This window comes from Hyperoodon ampullatus, assembly GCF_949752795.1.
Source record: "Hyperoodon ampullatus genome assembly, chromosome: 7".
Lineage (NCBI taxonomy): Eukaryota > Metazoa > Chordata > Mammalia > Artiodactyla > Ziphiidae > Hyperoodon > Hyperoodon ampullatus.
This window is the reverse complement of record NC_136920.1, coordinates 33,823,423-33,850,269: the sequence shown is the minus strand read 5'-3', so window position 1 is coordinate 33,850,269 and position 26,847 is coordinate 33,823,423. Positions and strand designations below refer to the sequence as shown.

Genomic DNA, 26,847 nt, shown 5'->3' with positions numbered 1-26,847 from the left:
GGGATAGATTTCCAGCCTCTACTTTAATTTTTATTTCTCTTAAAAATTTTACCATGTATATGCAGCTGACTTTAGTTAAATGTACATATGGTGACACTATACGAATATACATTTGCACATGTTTTTTAAAATTTACATAGAAGAAAATGTGGAAGGCTATATGCCATAATATTAACAATAGTTATGGGGAATTCCCTGGTGGCGCAGTGGTTGGGAGTCTGCCTGCCAATGCAGGGGACACAGGTTCGAGCCCTGCTCCGGGAAGATCCCACATGCCGCCGAACAACTAAGCCCGTGCACCACAACTACTGAGCCTGCGCTCTAGAGCCCGCATGCCACAACTACTGAAGCCCGCACGCCTAGAACCCATGCTCCATCTGCAACAAGAGAAGCCACCGCAATGAGAAGCCTGCGCACCGCAACAAAGAGTAGCCCCCGCTTACCATGACTAGAAAAAGCCCAAGTGCAGCAATGAAGACTCATTGCAGCCAAAAATAAATAAATTTATTTAAAAAAAAACCAAAAACAAACAATAGTTATCTTCAGGGGACAAGATTAGAGATTTTCATTTTCCTAATTATGCTTAGCTGTATTTTCCAAATGTTCTTATAATGAACATGTATTATTTCTCCAGTAAGTTATTAATATCAATATAGCAAACTGATACAAGAAAATGCAAGAAGTCTGTTGTGAGGGATAATAACACTAACATTTTAATTTCGACAGCAGCTCTACTTTGTGAGATCATGGATTAAGTAGAAAGAATACTGTCTAGTTTTACCTCTAGAGCCTTCCGTTGCAGACGGTCACGTTCTACTTTTTCTTTGCCAACAAACCACACTTCCCACGGTGTCAGGCTGCTTTCTGGTAACTGCACCTGTTTCTGTTCTTCTTGGTTATCTTCGGATGCAACCACACTATTGCAAAAGAGAGGATACTACAGCACTTGTACTCAAAACTCTTTGGCTTAGCAGTCAAAATCACTTAGCTGTACAATGAAAGCAGAATTCCACAACATATTTACAATACTGTGATTTTTATATATAAATATGCTGAATTAATCATAAATATACACTTGAAAAACCATGAACAGAAAGTCCAATGTTTGTATTAGTTTACCCTTCAGACTGCCTTTGAATTCTCTCATGTTCTAAAATCACACCCAGTCCATTTGCCTCAATTACAACAATTTTTTTTTATTCTTAAACATCTTATATCTGGACTGCTAATTACAACACATATTTCTAACCAGATCCTGGAGCAGACTTTTCCCTTTTCCTCCTTTAAATACTTCACGAAGGGAAGAATACATACCTACACAGCGAGGATGGTAAAGCTAATGTGGTAACAATTAAGGTTTTGGTGTGAGGGGTAGACAGAGTTCTTTACACTCTCAACTTTTCTGTAAGTTTGAAATTGTTTTGAAATAAACAGGTATCAAAAATATATGGTCCTTGTATTCTTTCATGTTCTGGTGGACTCCCTTTTGCCAGTTCTCAGATAGGGTGTCCACAGCTCCCCAGAGTTGGGTTACCTCCTACCATAGTCTCCACCACGAACCTCTGTCAGTCTGTCTCTTCTGGGTATGTGGAAAAGTAAGCACTCACTCAAGCTCAAAAGAAGAGGGGGGGAGAAGTACTGTGAGTACATACATACATAAAGAACACAGGGCCTTGGCCAGATACACAAGCCCCATAAAGCAGGAAAAGCTGAACCACGAGCACCCATGGAAAGAAAGCTTGTTCAGGACCCGAGGCAGCTCAAAACACTACATTATTATAGACTCAGCCCCTCTTTGTCTCTAACATTCCTGCTTCAGGCAACCAATTGCCTCGTCCACTGCCATGCTCAGCTTTTTCTGCCTTGTAGCTTCCATTTACTTGTTTTTTTCTGCTGTTTCTTCATTCATCCGCGTCATTATGGAATTTGTATTCTAGTGGGAAAGGGACACTGTTGATGTGTCATTTATTTCCTAGATCTTTCCTTCTCAGTCTTGCAGAGCACCACCTCGCCCTCCCGTAGCTTCCACTGTCACTAGGTGCTGATGAGGCCTGGATCGGGCATTCCAGGCTAGACCTTGCTCTTCAGCTCCAAACTTTCATTTCAACCATCCGATAAACAGCTCCACTTAAATACCAAACTCAACCAGGCTAAAACAAGTCGAATCATCTACCACCCACTCACTACCCTCCCCATCAAGAAGAATCTTACTCCTCCTCTTATAACCCTACCTCGGTGAAGAGTACCAACACCCACCCAGTTAGCCAAGGCAGAAGCCAGATCTTTGACTCCAGCTTCCCGTCCACATGTCCACATTTGGTACCTCTAGGTCCCACACCCATATAATCGCCCCACCCTGTCTATTTTACTTCTTTCAGTTTTCTCAAGCCATTCTTCTCTTCTACAACCTCACAACTGCTGTCTGGTCATAACCGGCCTTTCTCCCTCCATTTCAAACTATTCTCCACTGTTGCCAGATTCATCTTTCAAATGCATCCGTCCGACATGTCACTCCCCATCTCAAAATTCTTCAGTGCTCCTCTGCCCATAGGATGAAATCCACACTCCATAGCCTGACACCCATGAATCGGCCCTGCTTAGCTTCCAGCCTCTTCTTCCACCAATAGCTGATCTGGACTCTACGTTTCAGTCTTATTGAACTTAGGCATGTTGATGAATATGCCACGTGCTTGTGCTCTGCAGCTTTGCTTAAAATTCTGAAATTCTTTTCCTCCACCTCCACACACGGCCAAAGTAAGAGTTTAGATTTGGGAGTAAAACATTTGGGTGAATCTCTACCTGCTGCTTCCTAGCTATGTACATTTTTTAACCTCTTTAAGCCTCGTTTCTCATCTGTTAAGTGGAGAAAATAGTAGTGGCTACCTCACAGGTACTGTGGCACAAACGATCCACACTAAAGCACTTGGTTCCGGGCACTCGGTAAGCATTTGGGACGTGTCAGTTAGTACTACTAGGAGGAGTATAGCTAATTCCTGCTCTCCCTTTAAGATTTAGCTCAGGTTTTAATCTTTATTGCCTCATTCTGCAAAAAATCTGGACTAAGTGCCTTAGGCTTTCTGTCACTTGTCCATCTCTACCAGAAACCAAGAATTCCTAACAGACGGAAAACATGTCTTAACTCATTTTTTATTTCAAGAGTCTAGCTTAGGGCCTAGAATATAGTAGGCTCCTAAGAGATGTTTGGTGAAAGAAGAAATCAGTGAGATGAGTGTTTTCTTTTTAAAATGACACCGTAGGGCTTCCCTGGTGGCGCAGTGGTTGAGAGTCCGCCGGCCGAAGCAGGGGACAGGGGTTTGTGCCCCAGTCCGGGAAGATCCCACATGCCGTGGAGCGACTGGGCCCATGAGCCATGGCTGCTGAGCCTGCGCGTCCGGAGCCTGTGCTCCGCAATGGGAGAGGCCACAGCAGTGAGAGGCCCGCGTACCGCAAAAAATAAATAAATAAATAAAATAAAATGACACTTTAAATATTACATTCCTTGCCTCATCAGTTTTAAAAAATATATTCAAAATGTGTGGCATATATACTACAGCTCTACTCATACTCAAGAGAGGCTTGATAAGCAGCTGTTTATGACCAAGATGTTTATTAAGGCACGGGTTTCCTAATGGGTTTCCAGGATAAAGCTGAACAAACAGCAGGCCCAATGCACATTATAAAAGACTCCGGGAAAATATTTCTCATTATCTTGTCTGAAGTCACCTGTGAGCTTTACCGCAGTGCTATCCAACACACCTGAAGGTCAGCGCGTCCTCTAAGCACAGCTCTATACACCGAAAATACCTGCAGCTCAACCCCATCATGTGCAGCTGATGCCTGAGTCTATCCCAAGAAAGCCTCACCTTATTAGTTTTGCCACAGTCAGATCCCTGTGGCAGGTGAAGGATGGGGAAAAAAAAAAAAAGCATAAAATTCCACGCTCTGGTCCACAAGAGGATGCTCACTGCTACAGCTCAGGCACCTGCCCTCTTCATCCCATCACCCCCAAACTGTCAGGGCACCAACTAAAGGTGAGAAGTAGGGAGGAGGAATAAGGAAATGTTCTAAACACTTCTCTTTCCTGAAAAGAAGTGCTGGGTTTTCTAAAGCATTTGAAAACAATCACCACAACTATCTGTTCTCTAGGAAGTGGGAAATAGGCATTCCTTCAGCATATGTTTATTGAACACCTAATAAGCATCTGACACTTGCCACACACAGGCCTGACAATTCCTGCATTCTCTCCAGACCACATCTTACCTATTGCCTTGATTCAGAGGGGATAAACTGTGATAAGGAAGGCAGCTATGGCCCTGGGGTGTTACCAGCTCATTCGGGCTCTGGTTAAGGTTTGACATAAATATGACTGGCTCCTCTTGTAATGAGCTCCATTTGGTCAGGGCTTTGGCTCTTAGAAGCTAATGCAAGGTCTCAGTAGCTGAGCTGTAGTTTTGATGGCCATCATTCCTTGGGTTGCTAAACTGTCTACATTAGGCTTAGAAGGTATTTTCCAAAGCCTTGATATTTATTTTAAAAATCACTGAGACCAACTCAATCCTGAAGAATCTGTACAAAGGCCCACATGAAAATGGACTCCTGAAACTTTCTTGTTGTTACAACCAGTCTGGGCAAGTGGCTTGCTTGATTACTTTTACTGATCTCCATTCCTACCAAAGTACTAATGTTTACTTCTCATTCTTAAGAGACTCACTGTTGTAACTGTGTATGTGAGTCACTTCATATGGTTCCATATTCCATTTACTCACTCTGTGTATGCATGTCTTATAGCAAAGGGGTTAAACTGGTTGCTTACACATAAAGCATGGGTTCTTTGGTATGTCTTAGATCTCCTGTATTGTGCCCTATGCAGCTTGACAATCAGAAACTTGTAAATGCTTCCTTTAGATGACATAATAAGTCTACCTCAGAATGGACCTGCATCACTAAGTCTGTCCCAGAAAAAGATATTCCTGCAGGGATAGGCCCTTTGCTCCTATTTCTTTATACCCAGCAATAGGCACGTAGCATAGGGAAGAGAAAACATGATCAATATACCTTGGGACTAGGCCCAGCTTTGCTAATAACTAGGTGTATGCCTTTGAATTAGACTTTTTATTTGTATTCGGAGCCAGTTTTGTTATCTGTAAAATTAGTGGCTGGATGTAGGCTTTAATTCCATGAGAGTAGAGACAATGCCTATCTTGTTTATGGGCCTCATATGGTACAAACTAAATGTTTGCCAAATGAACTGCAGAAATAAATAAATTAAGATGGGTTTAATAATACCTTTGATTCTAACATTCTCTGATTCAATGACTTCTTTTCTACTGTTAAGTGCTCAGAGCAGACCCAACATTGTCTCTGGATGCTGAAGTTGACATTGCTAGCCTCCAAGCTTCAGCTCTTAATCTATGACATAAAAAGTATACTGCGTACTACAATATACTTCACTGACAATCAGATTTTTTTCAAAATAGCTCCAGGTATCACTAAGGTGCAGTAAACTACATTTTGGTGTTAAGGGTTTGGACAAGAGTTCCAGTGTCCCCAATCTGTTTTCTGAGTTTTCATAAAACTCCTGAAATTGTAGCAAAATTTTATGTTTAAGACTAGGTGCGTTTCTCTGGGGAGCGAGACTGTAGTAATCATCACATTCTCAGGAAAAAAGGATTAAGAACGATGATAAATCTGTGGTCATGTGTAAGAACCGGCCCAAAGCAGCAGCACCTGTGGTTGCAGGTGCCCGTGCAGCCTTCGAGAGGGAAGACAAGAGGGTGTTTGGCCGCCAGAGGAAAGTACTTAGAAGAGTCTAAGGAATCTTGAGAGGGGCTGTATCGGCCGGCGGCCTCGGGTTTACCTGGAGCACCCCTGTAACTCCATTCCTCTCAGGCTCTCCACCTTGGCCTCTGAGTCATGAGCATCTTCGTCCACATCTACCTCCTCCTCCCCGTCACCGTCGTCGTCGTCAAACGGGAAGCTCTGGTGGCCGAGGGGAGACAACAGCGACATGGTGGAATAGCCGCAGCTCAGCGGCGGCGACAGCGAGCACACCTCCACCGCCTCTAGTCCCTGCCCCCGGGCGCCCGCCATGAGGACGGAGAAGGAGCCCGAGGAGGGCCGAGGCCTGGACCTGCAGTCGGCCAAGAACTGGGAGTCGGGAAGGGGCGAAACAACCCCCCACCACCCCACAGCCAACATAGGGCCCGCCAACTTCAAACCGGCAGGGCGGCGGCGGCGGCGGCGGCGGGGACGTGCTCTCCCAGCAGGCCCCGCGCGCGGCGGCACGGCCAATCCGGGCGGGCTCTGACTTCGCGCTGCCATGGCGACGCGTGGAGGCCGCCTGGGCTTTGTCCAGCCCTGTAGACGGTGGCTTCCTGCGCCCTGCAGTCTTTTGGCAGCCCTGCCTCCTCCCCGGCCTGGATCTGCGCTGCTTCTTCTGATTTAACCCCGCGCTCCGCTCCCGGCTGACAGCTTGGAGGGCCCGTCCCTTGTTTGCTGTGTGTTCATTCGGTACAGGAAATGTGCTATCACTGAGTAAGGCAGATACTTTTGGGGGGAAAAGCAGGAGCCAAAACTAAGCCCGTATCATTACAAGGTCAGGGTTACAAGGATCAGCCGTGATTTCTCTCAGCACACGGCCACACACGGCCGTATTTTAGGGGGTGGGGGGTGCGAACTTTAAGTTTAGAGGTGTATCTAAGAATGTACTTTTGGTACAATCTTTCATTGTTTTTGGTAGCCCTTCATCTGCCTAGCATCTTACAGGAACTCGTTTGTTTAGTGCATGTGAATATCGGGGCCTTTCTGAAGGCTCTAGTGTACTACGGTCTGTGCTAAGCACTGGAGATATATAAAATACAAGCCTTGCCGTTACAAGCTCCTCATTCTTTTGTGGTGAAGAGTCATACCGTTAAAATATTCTGTTATATGCATTTTGTGAGGAATGAAAACATTTTGTGGGACTTTGGAAGGAGCACTCTCCTCAGGGATTGGGGATGGGGATGAAGGTAGTAAGGAAGAAGTGATAGATACTAAAGCTGGTTCTTTATTCATGCTGACAGAACTGTGTACACTTCTAAATAAATGGGCTTTATCCAGCTCATAATGCATATCGCTGTAGAAATATCACACAGTGAAAACTGACAATGGCTAAAACAGCACACAGGATTTCTCATTGACCAAAGAGTGATATGAAATCTTCGATGAAATTTAGATCTGCAAAATTTGACACCAAAGAATTACAGTAGAAATAATAGTAACCAAGGGCAATCCAGAAGACAGAAGCTATGGGTAATAAAATATGACATGGTTAAAACTATTTAAATGGAATGTAAATTTTGTTAATATTTTCAGTAAAAACAATGAAAATGGAAGAAAACTAGAGCAATTTAAATGAGTGATAGAATTGATGGAAGAATAAAATGGCTTGAGTTTTCATTCTCTATCCCAATTACTCAATATTGGTGTATCTGGTTAAAACCTTTTAGGAGAGCATCTCTCGAATCAATAACAGCATCACCCTGGGCCACTTCAGGGCTTCATAAGGGGGTAAACTTGAGAAGCCATTCCCAACAAACATCACCCCACGTTACCGAAGCATAGTAGGAAAGAAACCAAACAAACCCAAGTTTTAGTATGTAAGAGACCTGTATTTGAATCCGTGGTTTTCCTTATTTGCTAGTTTTCCCTAAACAAGCTGTTTTGCCTTTCCAAGTTCTGACTTACTCCTCTGTACAATAGAGAAATAATCTATCTCCCAGTCATATTTTATTAATTCTCAAAGCTTCTAGCACAGGACCAGACAAGAGAAAATGGTAAATGGTAACTTGTATCATTTAAACTCCAAAACTTTTCCACTGTAACCTCTTGCTATGGGATCTAAAATGTTTGAAACAAATTATGCCCTTGACACCTCAGAATCATCATCATGACCAACTACTGCATTATGCTGTAACAATCCTGGAGCTAAGAGGCTAAGAGCCGCTGGTGCTGGTGCTTGTGCTGGTGCTGGTGCTTGAACATAATCAAGGCCTGTGGTCTCCTTTCTTACAGTGCCTTTTCATTACTGGGACAGAAACCATAATCAAGTTTGGTTGCATTATATAAAATGTATAAATAAGCTCGAAAGAGGGCCTCTCCCCTTAAGTTTCAGGGTATTAACTTAGTAACTTCTCTTTATGCCATAAAAGGCTTTATGCCTTTTATTTTTTCCTTAGTGACACATCTGGCTTGTCAGGCCTAAGCTTTACCTTAGTGACATATTTGGCTTGTCTCACAAGAACACCGTTTCTGAGCTGTTGCACAGGCTCTTGTAAATCAAAGTAAGGGGGAAAATGTATGGCAGCTTCCATGTAATAGTATAGGTTCAGGAGAATCCAGCTCACTAAGAAATAAATGTAAGTGCTCTGTGTCATAATTACTCCCAATTTCTTCCAACTAAATGAAATCACTTGCCACAATTTACTTTCTGTATAATTTAAACTATAGGTAGATCACATACCAACAAAACTGGAAAATACTGATAGCTCCAGGGATATTAGGATGTGTTTTATCAATGAGAACATTACACGGAGCCATCGAATCCCACAGATACTATTAAAGTCCCATGTAAGTAGTTTAGCCAAATCTACTAATTCACACAGCAATGAGCCCTTTACGTTTTCTTAATAGTGTGATCACAAAACACTGAAGAAAAAATTACTGTGATCGAAACAAAGCAATGTATAATGACTGAAAACAATGTATCCCTGGACCTATTGAAATATTTTCAGATGAAACCATTTGTTTTAGGTTTGCTTCAAAATAATCCAAGGAGCACAGGGATTAGAGAAGGTGAGTGAATGGGATGAAGGGGAAACAAGATTTACCATGTGCTGTTGACAGCTGCCAAAGCTGGATGTTGGGGATGGGCAGTGAGGGCCTAGGGCATGGGAGGAGGGGGAATTATAGTATTCTACTTTGGGTTATGGGAATTCCAAACATATACTGAAGTTTAAAACAAACAAAAACAAAAAACATCTCAAATTAAGGGGAACTGGGAGCTGGTTTGGGTTCTAATTTGCTGTATGTGTCAGGTATTCACTGAAATTTCATTAGGCCCTCTATTTTCCCATCTGTAAAATGAGGGCTTGATGACTGTGAATACTGAATTATTTCTAAGCACAATAGACCCTTCTTATCCACAGGGGATATGTCCCAAGACCCCCAGTGGACGCCTGAAACTGTAGATAGTACCAAACCCTATGTATACTAAGTTTTTTTCCCCATACAGTTTAATTTATAAATTAGGCACAGTATGAGAATATCTGAATTGCCAGCATCGCTATTCTCAAGCTTTGGGGCCATTATTAAGTAAAATAAGGGATACTTGAACACAAGCACTGAGATAGTCAGAGACAGCTACTAAGTGAGTAACAGGCAGGATACACTGCACAAAGGGATGATTCGTTTCAGAGTAGAACAGCGCAAGATTTCATCACACTACTGAGAAGAGTGTGCAATTTAAAACATGAATTTTTTATTTCTAGAATTTTCCATTTAATATTTTTGGACTGCGGTTGACTACAGGCAACTAAAACTATGGAAAGTGAAACCTCAGATAAGGGAAGAAAGGGAGGACTACTGCCTTTGAGCAATTGACTATATCTGGAATCATGCAGTTTTTTAAATAACTTGCTTTTAAATAAGATCCAATTGATGGTATCCTCTTAAATTTCACAGTTTGTTTTCCATGAGTATGGTTCAGACTTAAGATAGAATAAAACCTCACTTCTAAATTTCAGCAAAGTGTTCTCTCAACATTTCTTGTAATACTCTTAAAAATATTTTACTTCAATTTGCTTAGTTTAACACTAAGCAAACTCATTAATATACCTAGTATAAATTAAGGCAAAATAGATTGCTTTCCAGAAACTTTAATAATTCAACACACTGCATACAATATTGTATTTCCTACCATATGTATAGCACAGTTTACCACATATTTTAGATATCTGCTATTCTATTTTTTAAATGAATGCAATGAAAGTATTCAGTAACATGACTTTTGAAAAGAAAAAACTTTTAGCTAGTTTTTTTACCAAGTTATGATTTAATATTTATCAGATGTGTAAATATACAAACATGATAGCAATTTAAAAAACTTGTGACTAGTTGGCCTTACAAAATTACAACACACTGTAAATAAATCCCTCCCACATTTTATACAAACTACATGATTTTGATATACAAAGATTCTGTTTTTATTACACTGACAATATACAACCAAGACTATTTACAATGCAAAAAGTATATAAACCACAATTTAACATTCTGCTACTGGCAGCCACTATAGTTTAGGAGGTAGCTTTAATTAAACGAAATGAACAGAAGCCACATTTCCCAACTTGTGTTCTAAAAATAATTTACATAAGATAAAAATTCATTATATGCACATTATATACAGTTTAATTTTTAAACTGCAATCTAGCTTAATGTTTTTTAGTATCTCCTGAACAACTAATATGGCAGTGGGTTTGCTACTGATTTAGCATATTGTTCAAAAAACATATTGAACATTTATAACTTTAAGACTCCACATAATGAACATGTCAGAAGTCCATAGGTGAGAATCAAGTAAAATTTTTGATTTTTAAAGACATAGGCCTAAGCTTTATGCCTTTTATTTTTTCCTTAGTGACATATTTGGCTTGTCAGGCCTAAGCTTTACCTCAGTGACATATTTGGCTTGTCTCACAAGAACACCGTTTCTGAGCTGTTGCACAGGCTCTTGTAAATCAAAGTAAGGGGGAAAATGTATGGCAGCTTCCATGTAATAGTATAGGTTCAGGAGAATCCAGCTCACTAAGAAATAAATGTAAGTGCTCTGTGTCATAATTACTCCCAATTTCTTCCAACTAAATGAAATCACTTGCCACAATTTACTTTCTGTATAATTTAAACTATAGGTAGATCACATACCAACAAAACTGGAAAATACTGATAGCTCCAGGGATATTAGGATGTGTTTTATCAATGAGAACATTACACGGAGCCATCGAATCCCTCAGATACTATTAAAGTCCCATGTAAGTAGTTTAGCCAAATCTACTAATTCACACAGCAATGAGCCCTTTACTTTTTCCTAATAGTGTGATCACAAAACACTGAAGAAAAAATTACTGTGATCGAAACAAAGCAGTGTATAATGACCGAAAACAAATGTGTTCGGTTATTCTTTTAAAATCTAACAGTTGTTAATATTGTTTTAAAAACATCTTCAGGTTTTAGATTTAAATCTCTTAAACAAAATCGATGATTCTGTTATGTCAGAGATGGATTAGAAAATGCCAGACGATGATGTCTACATGCACTCTCATAGTCCTATCTGAGAAACAATCCCTTTTTTTGGCCCTGCAGTAAGTTGTCCTGAGATTAATGATGAAACATTAGGTAAAATTAGCAAGACTTTTTCTTCGGTTATACAAAATCACCATTTAAAATATTCTTAAAAAAATATTAACAGCTGTTCTTTATCTTGTGCTTAATTCAGAAATAGGTATAAATTTGCTTCTTATGGATCAGAAAAACCTAACGCTATATTGCTATGATATACATAGAATCTTTTTCAAGTTATACATTTGTTTCAAATAGACTACACATTGCTTGGACACTGCATTTTTTCATCCATTGATAGTTTAGGCACTTGTTCTTTGCAAAGGTCTGGTTTAAGAAATAAACTGCCACCTTTCTCCTTCTTCTAAGTGACACCAGGCAGTGATCACAGAAGTGCTTCCCAGATGCGAGATCAGACTAGGGTTCATTCTATAAACACTGTGATTTGGGTTGATGGGGGCAACAGTCACAAACACACTGATTCAGTCTTTAACTCTTGGGAGATTGTAAGCATAGCGCACCAAAGGGAATCCTCGACTCTGATAGAAGCAGGCTCGTCCACAGGCCTGCACCTGGTCAGAACTGTCCGAGACAAAGGAATCTTCTTCATCTGCGTAATCAGAGTGGGCAGACTGCGTGCCACAGTCGGACCAATAGCCGTCCGGTCTTTGGCAAGAACCCACTGCCAAGGCGGGACAGCTGTGTGATTTTATTAAGTGTTTGCAGGACACTGGCTTTGTCAACAGAAAGGATTCACAGCAGTCGCACACAGTCAGGTTACCCTGCAAGTGTGAGTACATGCCGCAGTCATAGTAGAAATCCTGTTCCACACAACCAGCTTGGCTGCTGATGGAAACCGACACGGATCCGCTTTTCTTGGTAATATGTCGCTTCAGTAACTTCCAGTCTTCTTTAAACTTTGGGTTGAAGAAGACATACAGGACTGGATTCAGGCAAGCAGGCAATGGGAAAAATATCAGAGTAACAGACTTCATTATTTCGGGGCTGATAGAGATGGCAGTGATCAATGGCGCAAACGAGAAAAATGCTACGGGGCAGAAAAAGATGCAGTTGGTGAAGATGAGCCAAGCAACATGCTTAATCATGCTAGAATGTGAGTTCTCTGAAAGGTCTTCTTTTTCCAAGTTGCAGTAGAGTTTAGTGTAGATGATGGCCATTAATAAAAATGCTAGTGAGTTTAACAGCACTAAGGTTACGGTAAATCCCAATGATGGGGTCTCTCCTGTGGGAAATGGCAAGCACAGAGGTGAAGCAGAATATTCCCCTCTGTGGAAAAGGGGAAAACAGCCTGCTACTGCAGCACCCAGAAGAGCAAAAAGGGCAGCAATCCGGAACTGTCTGAGATGATTGCTTTTCCCATTTTTCATTATATCTTTTGCAGATAAGCTTCTTTCGACGGCTGCTAACATTAATAAAAATATGGCACTTTCCGAGGAGAAAACGGCAAGAAACCCAGCTATTTTGCAGCCACTGCCAATCTCCCACCAAATGCCAAATTCGGCAAATCGGCCCCAGGACACAGCATCCAGAAAAGTTAAGATGCCAGTATAGGCTCCCATGAATAAGTTAGATACAGAAATCAAGCCTATGAACAATTTGGAGGAAGGCAGTGATGTACAAGATGCAAATGTTGTTAAAATGACAAGCAGGTTGAAAAACAATGCAACCAAGAAAATGAACCACACAGTAAGACGGATCATCCAACTTCCCAGTAAATGTTCACAGGGCTTAAAAGCACCTAAAATGAAAGAGAGAAAAGACAATTTATAAAAGACCATATTCCATATGATATGGCTTGAGAGAGAAACTAGAATACTTAATCTACTACCAAATTGAACTGATCCAAATTGAAAAGATGACCATTTCTTAGATATTTTAGTCATTGGACTGGGCTATTTAAAAATTTATTTTAATATATATTTATTTCATTACTTTTATTAACTATTTGGCAAATCATACAATGATATTTAAAAGAAAATTTTCACTTTTTCTTATACCTAAGTTAATATACATAGCACAGTGTCTAGTACCTGAAAGGTACTTCATAAACTGAGGGCTTGCAATCAGATATACTAGAGTTTGAGTTTAGGGTTCATAACTTGCTGCCCTTACTTGAGAGGGCAACTTAAACCTCTAAGAATTTCATTTTCTCACTTGTGGATAATAACACCTATTTCACAGCGTTGTGTAGCTTAGGTAAAATTACATACACAAGGTACTTAAGCGGGCTACTGGGTACATAGTTGGACTTCAGTAAATGTCAGGTCCTTTTCTTCTTCCTTCATAGTTCCTAATATACTTTATACTAATTATATATTATATGTTTGTGTAATACATATATTTTTTACACATTTCTTATAGCTTTCAAAAGCAATCTGATGAAGCAGGTTAAGATAGGTATAATTATCCCCATTTTTCATCCAGAGAAACTGAGATTTCAAAGTGTTTGGTTGACCTGACAGAGGTCATTCAGACAGTATGAGAGCCAAATCACACCAATGTTAACTAGTAATGTAAAACTATGTCCAATAAAACCCTGCATAACAAACTAGGATTGCAAGAACTAATTTAGTAGCTGAGGTGTATGTTCTAGCAACTGACTGGCATGCTAGTTATGTCCCAAATGACAACTGTTTTATTTCAAAGTTAGTGAAAACAGGGAGATCAGCTCGGTGCTTTGTGTCCACCTAGAGGGGTGGGATGGGGAAGGTGGGAGGGAGACGCAAGAGGGAGGAGATATGGGGATATATGTTTATGTATAGCTGATTCACTTTGTTATACAGCAGAAACTAACACACCATTGTAAAGCAATTATACTCCGATACCGATGTTAAAAAAATAATAATAATATTAAAAAATAAAAGTTAGTGTAGTGAAGAAAAAAAGAATTTTGTCTACAGAGCATAAGAAAACTATGTACTGCAACTGCCCAAAAGACACGTTCTAATTTATGTTTCTGGATTGTCCTGAAGTTTGATACATCCCATAAAGCAACTTAATCATTGAGATATTCACAGACCTAACAAGCCAGCTCTGCACCATTTATATACATCTGACTCAAGAAACTTAAAAAAAATTTTTTTTCTAATTAATTTTTTTATTCCCCTGTCAGGGAAGTGTTAAGAGGAAACGTTCACCTTTATCTCTGTATCTGAACTCATCCTTCTGCAAGGAACTAGGAGTAGCTAATCCGACCTGGGAGAACAGGACACCCTTTGGAAAGTGTCTGATTAGTGGGTGGAATTACTTTCCCTCAAAAGCCTGGGAAGCTGGCTCCACCCAGTCTGTCTTTGGAAACCTGCTGCTTCCTCCAGTTTTAAAAGAAGGTTCCTGCTCTCCTCCACTTCCTGCTTCCGTGTCAGCACATGGCTATCTCTGTGTTACTACAAGTGAGTGGAGTGGAGGAAGCAGACCTGCACTTCACTCCTATTGCCACCTGGGGAGATGAGCTCAGACCAACTTTCCTCCTGGTTGACCCCCAAGGTTTAAAATCAGTGTGGAAGAAATGGAATCTCTGCATATTCAAGTTTAGACTCCCTTTTAATAAAGATGTTCCCTTCCTTATGTACATTCTGAACACAAGAACCCCAGCAGGGCAAGTGACCCCTTAATTTCCACCAATCAATACAGAAACTAAATAACTGCATAGACATAAATGATTCTTGTTAATCCCATTCATTCAGCTGATCACTTTAAGATTATTCTCCACACCAGGCACTGTGCTAAGTATTAAAAGAACACATACACAGCCTCTGAAGAAGCTCACAATTCAGTAGTAATCATTAAAGAATCCATAATATTTACGATTCTGAGTTATAAAATTAATGTCCAGATCATCCTGTGTGATCATATTAAAGAGGAATCTACTTCATAGCATACAATTTAGCCATTATTTAAATTTTTCTTTAACAGTAAAATTCTAAATCCATCTTCTCTGATAGATTAGGCAGAATACAGTCATGACCAAATATGTGGTGTCAATTTAATAACTTTCCCAAGTCTACTGAAGTTCAACGAAATAAAACAGAAAGAAAAGTAATGGCAACCCGCTTGTCGCAACTAGAGAAAGCCCGCGCACGTCAACGAAGACCCAACGCAGCCAAAATAAACAAATAAATAAATAATTTTAAAAAAAGTAATGGCAAGGTTTCATTAAAATAAATTTAAAAAGGGGCTTCCCCGGTGGCGCAGTGGTTGAGAGTCCGCCTGCCAATGCAGGGGACGCGGGTTCGTGCCCCGGTCCAGGAAGATCCTACATGCCGTGGAGAGGCTGGGCCCGTGAGCCATAGCCGCTGAGCCTGCACGTCCGGAGCCTGTGCTCCGCAACGGGAGAGGCCACAACAGTGAGAGGCCCATGTAACTCAAAAAAAAAAAACAAAAAAAAAACCACTAAAAATCCTTACAGACCAGTAACTTATAGAACTAGACCTAGGGTTAAAGTTGCATGAAGAAAGAGCCTCTCCATCCTTAACGTGCATAACTCTCGTCTGGGGAGCTTGTTAACACAAAGATTCTGAGTCACTGGGTTTGGGTCTGAGATTCTGCAAGAGATGCCTAAGCTCCTTGTATACAGACCACACGTTGAGTCAGGCCTTATGAAACCATCTAGTTGCACTCCTGTTACAGAAATCACATCTATCCCTGGAAGTTTTAGGTATATTTGCCTCATGTTTGTTTAAAGTGAGAAACTGCAGTCAAATGTGTTAGGCTTACCTGTCGAGGGTGTACAGTGGATAATGATTTGACTGTGCTCCTCCTTTTCAGCACTGCTGGTGACAACTGCTAGGTCAGTGGGACCTGAATATATAACACAAACTGTTTAATTCAAGGTTCAGGCAGTTCAAAAGACCCATCTTTTCCTGCAGTCTTCTCTCTTGTACATGATGTAAGTTCAGCTTGCACCAGGCTTAATAACATATTAAAGATGTCAGGAACACTGTACACAAAAGCCATTTTTCTCCAAAGATTTCACATTGATCCTTTGCAAACTGATTACAATAACAGAGACTTTGATTAATGCTGTGTTCTATTTTCAAAAGTTCATGCACTTGCCTTTATCCTTTGCCACACTGTGATCTTGGAGGCTGTTATCTTCTGTGCTTGAATGTGCATAAGAGTCACAACCCCAAAATGCACAACACTGATAAGCATATGGTACAGATAAAGACCTGGAAAAAATGGCAAAATCTATACTGAAATACCAACTTCACAGACATGCTTTTGTTTTGTAAAAAGTAAATACTTTAAGCTGGTCATTATCCTCTCTGGACTTAGTTTCCTCATCTGTTAAAAAGCTCTGGTATCAGATGACACCATGAGTTTCTCCATTTATATAAGGTATGCTTTTAAAAACAATTTGAATCAAGCTATCTTTAAAATTTAATAGCAATACTGCAATTTAAAGTAAAATCTTATCAGACTCCTTTTATAAATGAATTAACCACACCCAATTTATCATATGAAACTGGTAGTTTCATTTAAAATTAATGTCCCAGGTCATTTGTGACTTTACACAATTAAATAAATTCACTTTGTTCATATAAGTATAATGAAAATATTTATTCTCTTCTCCCATAATAATATTCCCAAACCCTCTCTCGACTATATCTAGTGAGGTACCCTCTCTAACTCTAATGTCTCTGTGAAGTATTATCACATTGTATCAATTTTCTGTAGGTTCACATGTGCTTTCTGCCATCTTGTTGCAAATGACAAATCCCACTATATACAAAACCATTCTGATGAAGGGCTAGATTATCTCTTTGACAGCAACACGGTCTGCAATTCATGTTCTCAACAGCTATGGACTAATGCTCATGTTCTATTTTTTTCCAAGTTTGTGAGGACTCAGGTTGAAAATACTCTTAAATGACAGCCTCCCAGAAAATCTGGGAACCACAGCAAAAACAAAAAAAAAAATCCCCAGGATACTCTATAATCTGGAGGCTTACCAAAACTTCCACAAAAAAGAAAAAAAAGCAAAAACACACCTGAGATTAACAAAGTCTTTTGCTGCTAAGGCTTCTTTCAGCTTGAAGTTGCCCACAAGTTTCAGCTGATTTAGTCCATTTAGGCCTTCCGTTGGAAATGAAGTTAATTCATTGAAACTTATATCTCTAAAATGTGAATAAGACTTCAAATTAACTCCTAAGACACAAATCTGTACATGCGTTGACATCACAAGTATCAGAGCTCTAAGAGGAAGTTTAGGTGTGCAAAAACCATTTCAGAAGCTGCCACTACATCATAGCAGGTTAGCATTTATACAAGGGAACACTAAAAAGAGAAAATGATTTGGGTAGGACAATGCTAAAACACAAGTTTCTGCAGACTATTCACTACTTTCATGATATTGCTGCATGAAACTTACAGGTTAGTTATTGACCCAAGCTTGGCAAAAGCTCTGTCGTGAATTTCATGGATCAGGTTTCTACTCAGATCTCTGCAATTATAAAAATAAATTGTTACTCTTTTGAAATAAATTCCAAATGCAGACTACACTTTAGAATCTGCTGTAGTCACAATATCCCTGATAAGATAACAAAGATCTTTAATCTTGCTCAACAACATTTTTAATGTTTATGTTAAAGTCCTTCCCTTCACAGCCAAATATTTCTTGGAATGTGTTCCAGGGAGCAGTAATTCTAACTGTCATCTGTTTCAAACAGTTGTGAATTTTCTCCACCTTATCATTCTGATACTAGTTCAAAAATATAAATGATATGATATAACTCTGGTACTATTAACTAGGTGAGGAAAAGCACAGCTCCTGACAAAGCTGAAAATAAAAACAGGCTTCAGGTTATTTGCCTTCTCAAAGGTTAGCGATAAGGCCGTGAGGGAAGACAAATAATCAATATGCAAACAAGAGCATTCCAGAAGGGCTTCAGATATCATTCTTTCCCCAAGCAGGAAATAAAACCCATATCAACACCAGAGCCATATACTATATTCAGGAACACACCCTGAGGAATTCTGATATTACAGAATTAATAAAACAGAGAAATAATCTGCAACCACACTTACACAGAGCCTTAATGGAAATTTAAAGATAGGTTAAATTCATTCCATGACACATCTCCTGGATAACAGGAAAATTCGACAGACTTGGTTCCAAATCATGAAAAGGCCAGCTAGCTTTTCATTGTTGTCACTTATCAGAGCTCTAGAAGTGATGGCAGCTGGGAGCCAGTCCCCTTCCCCACTACTGCCCAGACCCACAGGAAGCCTGTTAGCAACAAGGAAAGGTCCAGCAACCCAAGTACCAATAAAGTATTTTTCTAGTAGACGCATGTTTAATTTCTTAATGGGGATCTACTGGAAAACATGATTTTAGTAGATGTAATTTCACTTCACTGTCAAATGTTTCAAATTCTTTTCTGTATAAAAAAAAAATTGTTCCCTATTTAGTGTATTGCATCTTCTGCATTGCACAAAGGCCGTGACATGGTTTGTCTTAGTCATCTCTGTATTCCCAAGTGCTTAATAGAGTACCAGGCACAAATATGCACTCAAATACAAATCACTTTTTTTTTTTTTTTTTTTTTGCGGTACGGGGGTCTCTCACTGTTGTGGCCTCTCCCGTTGCGGAGCGCAGGCTCCGGACGCGCAGGCTCAGCAGCCATGGCTCACAGGCCCAGCCGCTCTGCGGCATGTGGGATCTTCCTGGACCGGGGCACGAACCCACGTCCCCTGCATCAGCAGGCTGACTCTCAACCACTGCGCCACCAGGGAAGCCCCACAAATCACTTTTTAAATGAGTGCTTCTACTGCATATTAGCTGTGTTTGCCATGATAGGTACCCCAGTGCAGGGGTCAGCAAACTTTTTCTGTAGAGGGCCAGATAGTAAATATCCTTCACCTCTGGGGGTCACACGGTCTCTACTGCAACTATTTGACTATGCCGTAGTATGGTGAAAGCAGCTTTAGGCAATTCTTAAACAAAAAAGCAGGGCTGTGTTCTAATAAAACTTAATTTACAGAAACAGGAGGCACGCTGGATCTGACCCACAGGCTACAGTTTGCCCACCCAGCCCCTAACAAACTGGCAAACTTCATTATTATGACTTGAAAACACACAAGATGCATTTCTCAAGCCATACATGTTATACTTTTTCACTCACAAATGGGCAATCTCATATATTAGCTAAGGTGAAAAAATGCTGAAAGGAAATTATTTATGAAGTACCATGTGGTAAAGTTTGAAAAACAATATTTATGCATAATAAATCCTATATTTAAGTATATCTACTAACATGGGAATTGTAATGATACATTAATTTACAGTTTAACAAAAATTTTATTTGTCTCTAATAATCACAGAGGAACTTACAGAATCCTTAGGGATGTCAGGCCTTGAAAAGTATCTTCCTTTATTTGGTGGATCTGATTACGTTGCAAAGAACTAAAAAAAGAATAAGAATTAAAGATAAAAGAAAGAGAAAAAAAGTGAGAAAATATTTTCTATTTTGAAAAATAACATTTCTTAATTAAACTTTTTCTAAGTTTAAACATTCATTCATGAGTAACATTAACTGATCTTGTTGAAAGTAAAAGGAACTATTGTTTCCTCGTCTAGAAGATGAAAGGGCTAGACTAATTGGTATTTCACCCAAAATTACACTGAGAGTTAAGGTACACTATCTAAATTCCTCACCAACTCCACACAGGAGTGACAGCAGGAAGACAACATAGTGAGAAAGGACCCAAGACAACGCAACCATACGAAGTACCACAGAAGGAAGGTCAGAGGAAGGAGGAGATAAAACATGGGAATGTAAGTTCCTTCCTTTCCTGACCTCTCAGTCAACTCCCACCAGAGCTGTCCTGTATAGCTACACTGTAGATATCCACATCTGGACCAGTTTTTTGTTTGGTTGGTTTTCAATATACACCGCCCTCCTCCCATACCATCTCACAGAATGCCTGATAGACAGGTGCCCGATAAAACGCTGGTCACATGAACACACCTGGTACCATTGGACATTTATTCATAGGAACACCTGATTATGTGAATTTCTAAGATCTTAATATGAAAGTCATTTATTTACAATAGGAAAGGCTCAATGAATTAACAACAGACCATAGCAAAAAGAGTAAGTCAAAGACCAACTTACATTTCTTCCAGAGCATGGCAACCATTAAAGCTGGGAAGGTCTTTTATATTGTTGTAAGATAAGTCCCTTAAAATAACAGAAATTAACAAATTAATTTTATCTTATCAGAATACTACATTATGAGAGCTGTACTCAGAAGCATTGAAAGCAGTGCTAAGATCTGTAATACAGAGATACGGGTGAACAAGAAAAGCAACTTTTTTTTTTTACCCAAGACACATAAGCTTTCTAGAGCACCTACCTCACCGATAGAACAGGCTTAAGATTGGCAAACTTCAAGTACATAATGTTGAGTATAGACAATATAAAATATATTTTAAAACATTAAGAATATACAATAAATATGAAAAATACAGTGCAGAAAATATATAAAAATTATGTCCAAATGGTAGTTATGAGTTTTTTAATTTATATTTTTATAATATTGTTTATACCATAAATAATTTCTATGTTGTTACTGAAGTTAAAAGCTGTAAGAGGAGTGTTATATGTAGTCACATTTTTAAAAATATTTATAGTAAATAAAAAATTGGGACTAGTTAACTCTGTTAATCCCATGCAGTGTTTCCTCAGTGTTATCACTGTGTTTGATACTCCATGACACCACTGAACTACTTGCTTGATCAGTCAGTCATTTGTTTTGTTACTATCTCTTGCCACTGAATACTTGTTAACAACTTAGTAACTTAATTGTTTGTTCTTGTGACAACTTTACATCCTTTATTTACTTTTCATTTCCAGGGCAGCTTAGAGATTTTGGAAAGCTCCATGCTTAATTGGTTCCTGATCCAAGAAAGATTGGGGCTCTTACTTGGGTTATGGATGAAAGAGCAGCATACAGACAGCTAACTCCCCTGGGGCAACTAGAATAAGGATGAGGAGTCAGGATAAAAAAAGAAATCAAGGAAGAGCCTAGTTTGGTTTCACTTTGTTCAAAGTAATGTCACAAGATGTGAGATATACACATAGCTGTAAAATCAAATTCAAATAAACATTACCTACCCAGGGGGATACTAAAATTCCTGCTCATTTCCATGAAGGGAACCAATAAGAAATAATTATACCTTAATGTCAACTAATAAAAAGTTCATTAAAAATAAAACTCAACATGTGTGAAGTACATAAAACAAAGAAAGGCAGGAGAAGGGAAGAAGAATCCAACTTACAAAGTCCTGAGCATCTTTTGTTCTTGGCACAAATTACTGGAAATGCTGCTTATCTTTGTACCGGTCAAGGTCCTATGGAAAAACATGGTCTAAGAAATGATTCAAGTTGAGATGGTAAACAAAATGCTATTCTCATATAGAAAAATACATGTTCACATACTTGCATATGGACTAGAGTCTATGTATCCCACTGCCTAACTACTCCCTAAAGTAAGGCACGTGGGAAGAAGAATGAACCCTCAATACCCATATTATTTTCATAGTAATGCAGAAGAGCTTGTGACACGAGAAGTTAATACTGTCCAGGTGATAAGCTTGAGTTCTCACGTGGACCAACAGAAAAAAATGAATCCGTAGTCACAGCCTGACCACAGTCACCTGCAAGTTCTGTCACTCCCTCACACCCAAACCATTTGAAACCAGGATAGCATCCTGTCCCCCAAACCATGTTTCTATCTTTTCTTTCAATCAACCTGACTCAATGTTCTGAAATTTTCTTTTAATCCCTGTATGATCAGGCCACTCAAGATGGCTGTTCTCTTGCTCTCTGTATAGCCCCTGCCTGACCAGGGCCTGCTTTACCTACACCCTACTCACATGACTGACCTTCCTGCATACTTGCCCCTGACCCCAGCTAGTGATAGTTCTTATCAAAGGGTGGTGAGGGGCGTGCCCCTCTGCTGGTTTCCCTGGTAACTAATGAGCCAACCTGATGTCAATTCCTATAACTGGCAATCTCCCCTTCCCCTCCCGGGAGCAAAGACTGCCGCCATGTTCTGCCTGCCGTGTGCCAGCGGTGTGTTGCTCCAGGACCTTGCCTCAGACGTGTAAGCTCCTCCATCCATTAAACCACTGCTGTCTCTGTTGCTGACTCTGGGCTCTTTCTTCGGTCTTGAAGCTGGACAAGTACAGGTCTTGTAGACCTGAGGGGTGCAGCCCAGCAATCCCCTCCCTTTCTACCACCCCATCTGCAGTCAGTCACCAGTTCCTGTTCTTTCTTCTTCTGTAGGTCTCAGCATCTGACCCTCTCCATTTTTACTGCTACTATGCAAATCAAGGGTGAAATGATGCAGAGAGGGGTAGAGGAATCTCAGGCCACATGGAGGAACTCCAGTGATGGATTGAAGACACAGAACTATCATGGTTAAACGTGTTCATTTAGCCAAGTGGAGATTTCCCATGGCCTCCTCACCGTTCTACCTCTAGTCTCTCTTCTTACCCTCCTCACGCCTCCTCCTCCAACATTTTTAACACCTCCAAACTACTGTAGGAGTCGACTTTAAACTCCTTAGCTCAATGCTTCCCAACTTTTCTTACATCTTGGCACACATGAATGTTGTAACTTCTGCAGCACACTGTGGTAAGGCTCCTTGTGGCAGAGACCCTAACCACGTCAGGCCCCACATGGCTTCTGGAGGGCTGAGGTCATCAAGATCTTAGATGCACCTGCAGCCCATTCACAGGCCGCCCACTGAGAAGCTTTACCATAACCAAATGTTCAGTACTCAAGGTCTGTCATTTTAAAATTACAAGCCCAACAATTTTCCAGATTTCTCCATATCATTCCCCATTTGATTATAAACATGCAATTTTAGCTATATTTAATCATCTGTATGCCACCTGAGTATATTTTCAGTATTCCCGGTTTTACTAAATCCTGCCTTTCTAAATAAAAGACCAGGTCTGGGAAACCTGACAGTATCCAATTTTGAAACATTTCACCTCTTCCATAAAGCCTTTTCTGATCATCTACATCGATTGCTCCACTTCTGAACTCCTAAAGCACTGCTTCTAATTTGGTACTGACTTACTTCCTTATAGTTTCAGTGACCTTTTCAGAACTTACCTCTCACATACTAGGCTATATACTCTACCTGAGGTGACTGACTCCAAACCCAATATATCCATCTCTATGCATGATATTCACAAATCAAGATTGTAGAAATCAACATTAACTCATCATCATCACCAAAAAGCACTGGCAATCTACTAGCAGGCCAGTGTGGTGTTATCTTTACACAGCCCTTCTTCAAAGGGCCACACTTACAGACTCTCCAGATGGACAGTTCCAGTCAGATTGGGGAACCGCTGTACCATGCTTGCACCACGAATGACTCTTTAAGAAATTGGGAGATAAAAAGTAATTTAAAATAAAAAATTTTCATAGATAATATTTTCATTTTATTTTTTAAACAGCTTACAATTACAGTACCACTATACCTAAAAAGAAGATTAGTTTCATCTCTTGATTGGACTTAAAAGTGTGATAATTTTGACCAAGTGTTCACATAAATAAGAACCATCATAAGTTTTCTTTTGGATTTCCACCCAAGAAAAAGAAAATAAAAGAATCTGTTTTCTGGAGCTACGATGAATTCTAGCTTTCCATTAAAGCAATTGTGTAAATATTCAGGTTTGTTTTTAAATTTCTATAATACTTACAAGGAATGCAGATCAGATAAATTGTGAAATGCTGAGTTCCCCACAAAAGATAGAGGATTATCATATAAATGTCTGTAAAAATAGCCAAAAAAGCAAAGTTTTCATATGTTCACAAGCACTCCAACACTAAATCTATGTTCACAAAGCTCATATATCTAACAGCCTGAATTTTCATTCTTTATCCAGATGTTTGGCATTGTACAGACATTGCTTTACATGATTACATATTAAAAGAAAATTTCAAAACTACTTACATAGTTCTTAAGAGTGGATTACCATCAAATGCTCCATCAGGAATAACAGAAATAGAATTACTGTGAAATAACCTACAAAGATAGAAGAAAAATATTTTGAGATGCTTATCCCCTTGTGAAATAAGTTAAAACCTGAATATCTACTACTGTTCAGTAGGATGTAAAATATAACTGATAACAACTATATGAAAATTTCAAAAATGTGGGGAAACTGAAATTTTAATTCCGTCTCATCTTTTTCAGGACCATACCTAATTCTTTTTAAACCCACTGCTTAACCTACTACCACTGCCAGGTCCCTTATATACGTTTAGCTTGCTTCATCCTAAAAGAACTTTAGACTGCAAGAATCACAGGTATTCTAACCCCAAAATCTCTCTCATTGTCACCTGCATTTAGTTTTTAAGCAATGCATCTCAGAATATTAGCTATCAATTCATGACACATGATCTCTATTATGCCACGTGCATTCTTATCTCTGACCTTGACAAATCCAACATCTAAAATGCTCCCTCATCTCTTTCATTTATCTAAATATTTCCATTCTTTCAAGCCCAGTCAAATTCCTTCTCTTTGGTGATGTCTTTTCCAGTGACCCCAAGCCTCAATGAGGTCTTTTTCTGGAATGATTTATTTATCCTATTCATTCAGCACTTATTTCCACCTAGAAACTGCTCTCTGTCTGTCTTACATGGTCAGCCTCCCCAGTGGGACTACGACCACAGCTCCTACAAAGCAGAGACCATACCTTATGGCTTGCTTCACCAGAATCCAGCCCTATACAGTAATCTATGCTCAAAATTGTCTGTGCTAGCCAATATAATCCAATCTGTATGATCGTGTGTGTGTGTGTGTGTGTGTGTGTGTGTGTGTGTGTGTGTATTATGATACATGTAATGGAACAAAGATGTTCTAAAATCTCATTGTTGGAACATTAAATGGTGAGTTCTAGGGATATTAAAGCACAGATAGAGCAAAGCAATACTCACAGCTCTTTTAGGCTGGGAAGGCCTTTAATTGCCTGAGGAAATTTCCCCAAATTATTATAGTTCAAGTCCCTAGAAAAAAATTGGAAAAATACATAAGAACATTGAAGGATGGTCACAATTTATAAGGTATTTTGGTACAAATTTTTTTTTTTTTAAATCACATCCTCTGGATGGTAATCTTTCTTTGACAACAAATTGCCAGTGCATTTAATTAAATTTACACCTTTTCTTAGATTACTGAATAGAAAAAAGAATCTTAATTCTTCTATGATGTTTTAAGTCAACAACTTTAAAAGTGCAAAGAACTCTCAGAATCACATATTACTGGTACATTAAATAAACAAATCACCTGAATGGCAGTTCTCCATAAAATAGAATTTATTGACTATCATCTGTAAATGACAATAGCCTGAAACTGAGGTTTCTATTTTAGGTTTAGAGTGGCTTCCTGAAATTCTGGTATGAGGGCAGCTGACCTCAGCCCTAACATCAGCAGGATGACCTAAGTATGTATAAGGAGAAGGACCGGGACGGTTTCATGCAACTACGGTCCTCACGTGGGTTACAAATTGTTGGAAAAGTTCCATTAATTAGGATAGAGAAAAGTCATAGTGATCTGTACTTTTAAAAGTCTTAATTCTGAGTGTATTTTATTTTATTTATTATTTTTTGGCCATGTCACAAGGCATGTGGGATCTTAGTTCCCCAACTAGGTATCGAACCCTCATCCCTTGCACTGGAAGCATGGAGTCTTAAACACTGGACAGTCAGGGAAGTCCCTCTGAGTGTATTTAAACTTTAATTTCTTTTAACCTAAAGAGAATGTTAGCATATGATCAGCAATTGATTTCAGAATGAGAGTAAATAAAATCAAAAGGCCAGCACCTTAGAGACCAATGTTGTTTTCCTTTTCTACATAGAAAAACATGGTAAATAAAAATTTAACTGGGAAGAAAAGGTTTAATTTTAATATAATTAGAATAATATATTGGAATAATACAAGGTTTAGGATCAGAAGACCCGCCCAGTCTTTTGTTCCACTGGTATTTACGTACTTAGAATAGAAGAACTGGGTTTGGCAGTATCTTCTTCAAGAGCTTCAACTTTCAGATATCCACTGATGCTTACTATCTTTTAGTGGTTTAAACAGGAAAGTGAATTAACAGAGTACTAAAAGATTTTAAGTCTTCTCATCGACTGACAGTTAACCCAAAAATTCAATTAAACAAAATATTACAAACCCTAAGCATTCCAATCAGATGTTACTCACCCATCTAACTGGGACATTCTCTGAATCATTTACTATACCACGATGGCTAATATTATAAATCTCTGAATAAAGGCAACTAGTACAAACCAAAACAACAAAAATAAAGATCCTACTCTTGATTACACACAGCTGCACTATGTCTTTTGCTCATATCATGGTACAATGGACAGTTTTGAAACAGCCAGAATTCTCTAACACTTTAACAATAGAAACAAC

The 26,847-nt window shown here is 39.3% G+C and overlaps 2 protein-coding genes across 3 annotated transcripts in view; both read right to left on the bottom strand.

Moving 5' to 3' along the window:
* The window catches only part of CCDC34 (coiled-coil domain containing 34), a gene marked incomplete at its 5' end in the record, with an annotated part of 43,639 nt that extends 37,318 nt beyond the window's left edge, over positions 1-6,321 (bottom strand). The window contains 2 exons of the mRNA XM_079709185.1: positions 782-917; positions 5,858-6,321. Coding sequence (XP_079565311.1) covers positions 782-917; positions 5,858-6,321 — 600 coding nt within the window. The remainder of the gene's footprint in view (positions 1-781; positions 918-5,857) is intronic.
* A 5,534-nt stretch (positions 6,322-11,855) lies between these two features.
* LGR4 (leucine rich repeat containing G protein-coupled receptor 4) overlaps positions 11,856-26,847 on the bottom strand; it is a gene marked incomplete at both ends in the record, with an annotated part of 95,275 nt that continues 80,283 nt past the window's right edge. For both annotated transcript variants that reach the window (XM_079708014.1, XM_079708015.1), the window contains 12 exons: positions 11,856-13,132; positions 16,108-16,191; positions 16,447-16,562; positions 17,385-17,510; positions 17,765-17,836; positions 19,727-19,798; positions 20,511-20,576; positions 21,677-21,748; positions 23,724-23,792; positions 24,119-24,190; positions 24,373-24,444; positions 25,362-25,430. In XM_079708014.1, the coding sequence (XP_079564140.1) occupies positions 11,856-13,132; positions 16,108-16,191; positions 16,447-16,562; positions 17,385-17,510; positions 17,765-17,836; positions 19,727-19,798; positions 20,511-20,576; positions 21,677-21,748; positions 23,724-23,792; positions 24,119-24,190; positions 24,373-24,444; positions 25,362-25,430 (2,167 nt within the window). The remainder of the gene's footprint in view (positions 13,133-16,107; positions 16,192-16,446; positions 16,563-17,384; positions 17,511-17,764; positions 17,837-19,726; positions 19,799-20,510; positions 20,577-21,676; positions 21,749-23,723; positions 23,793-24,118; positions 24,191-24,372; positions 24,445-25,361; positions 25,431-26,847) is intronic.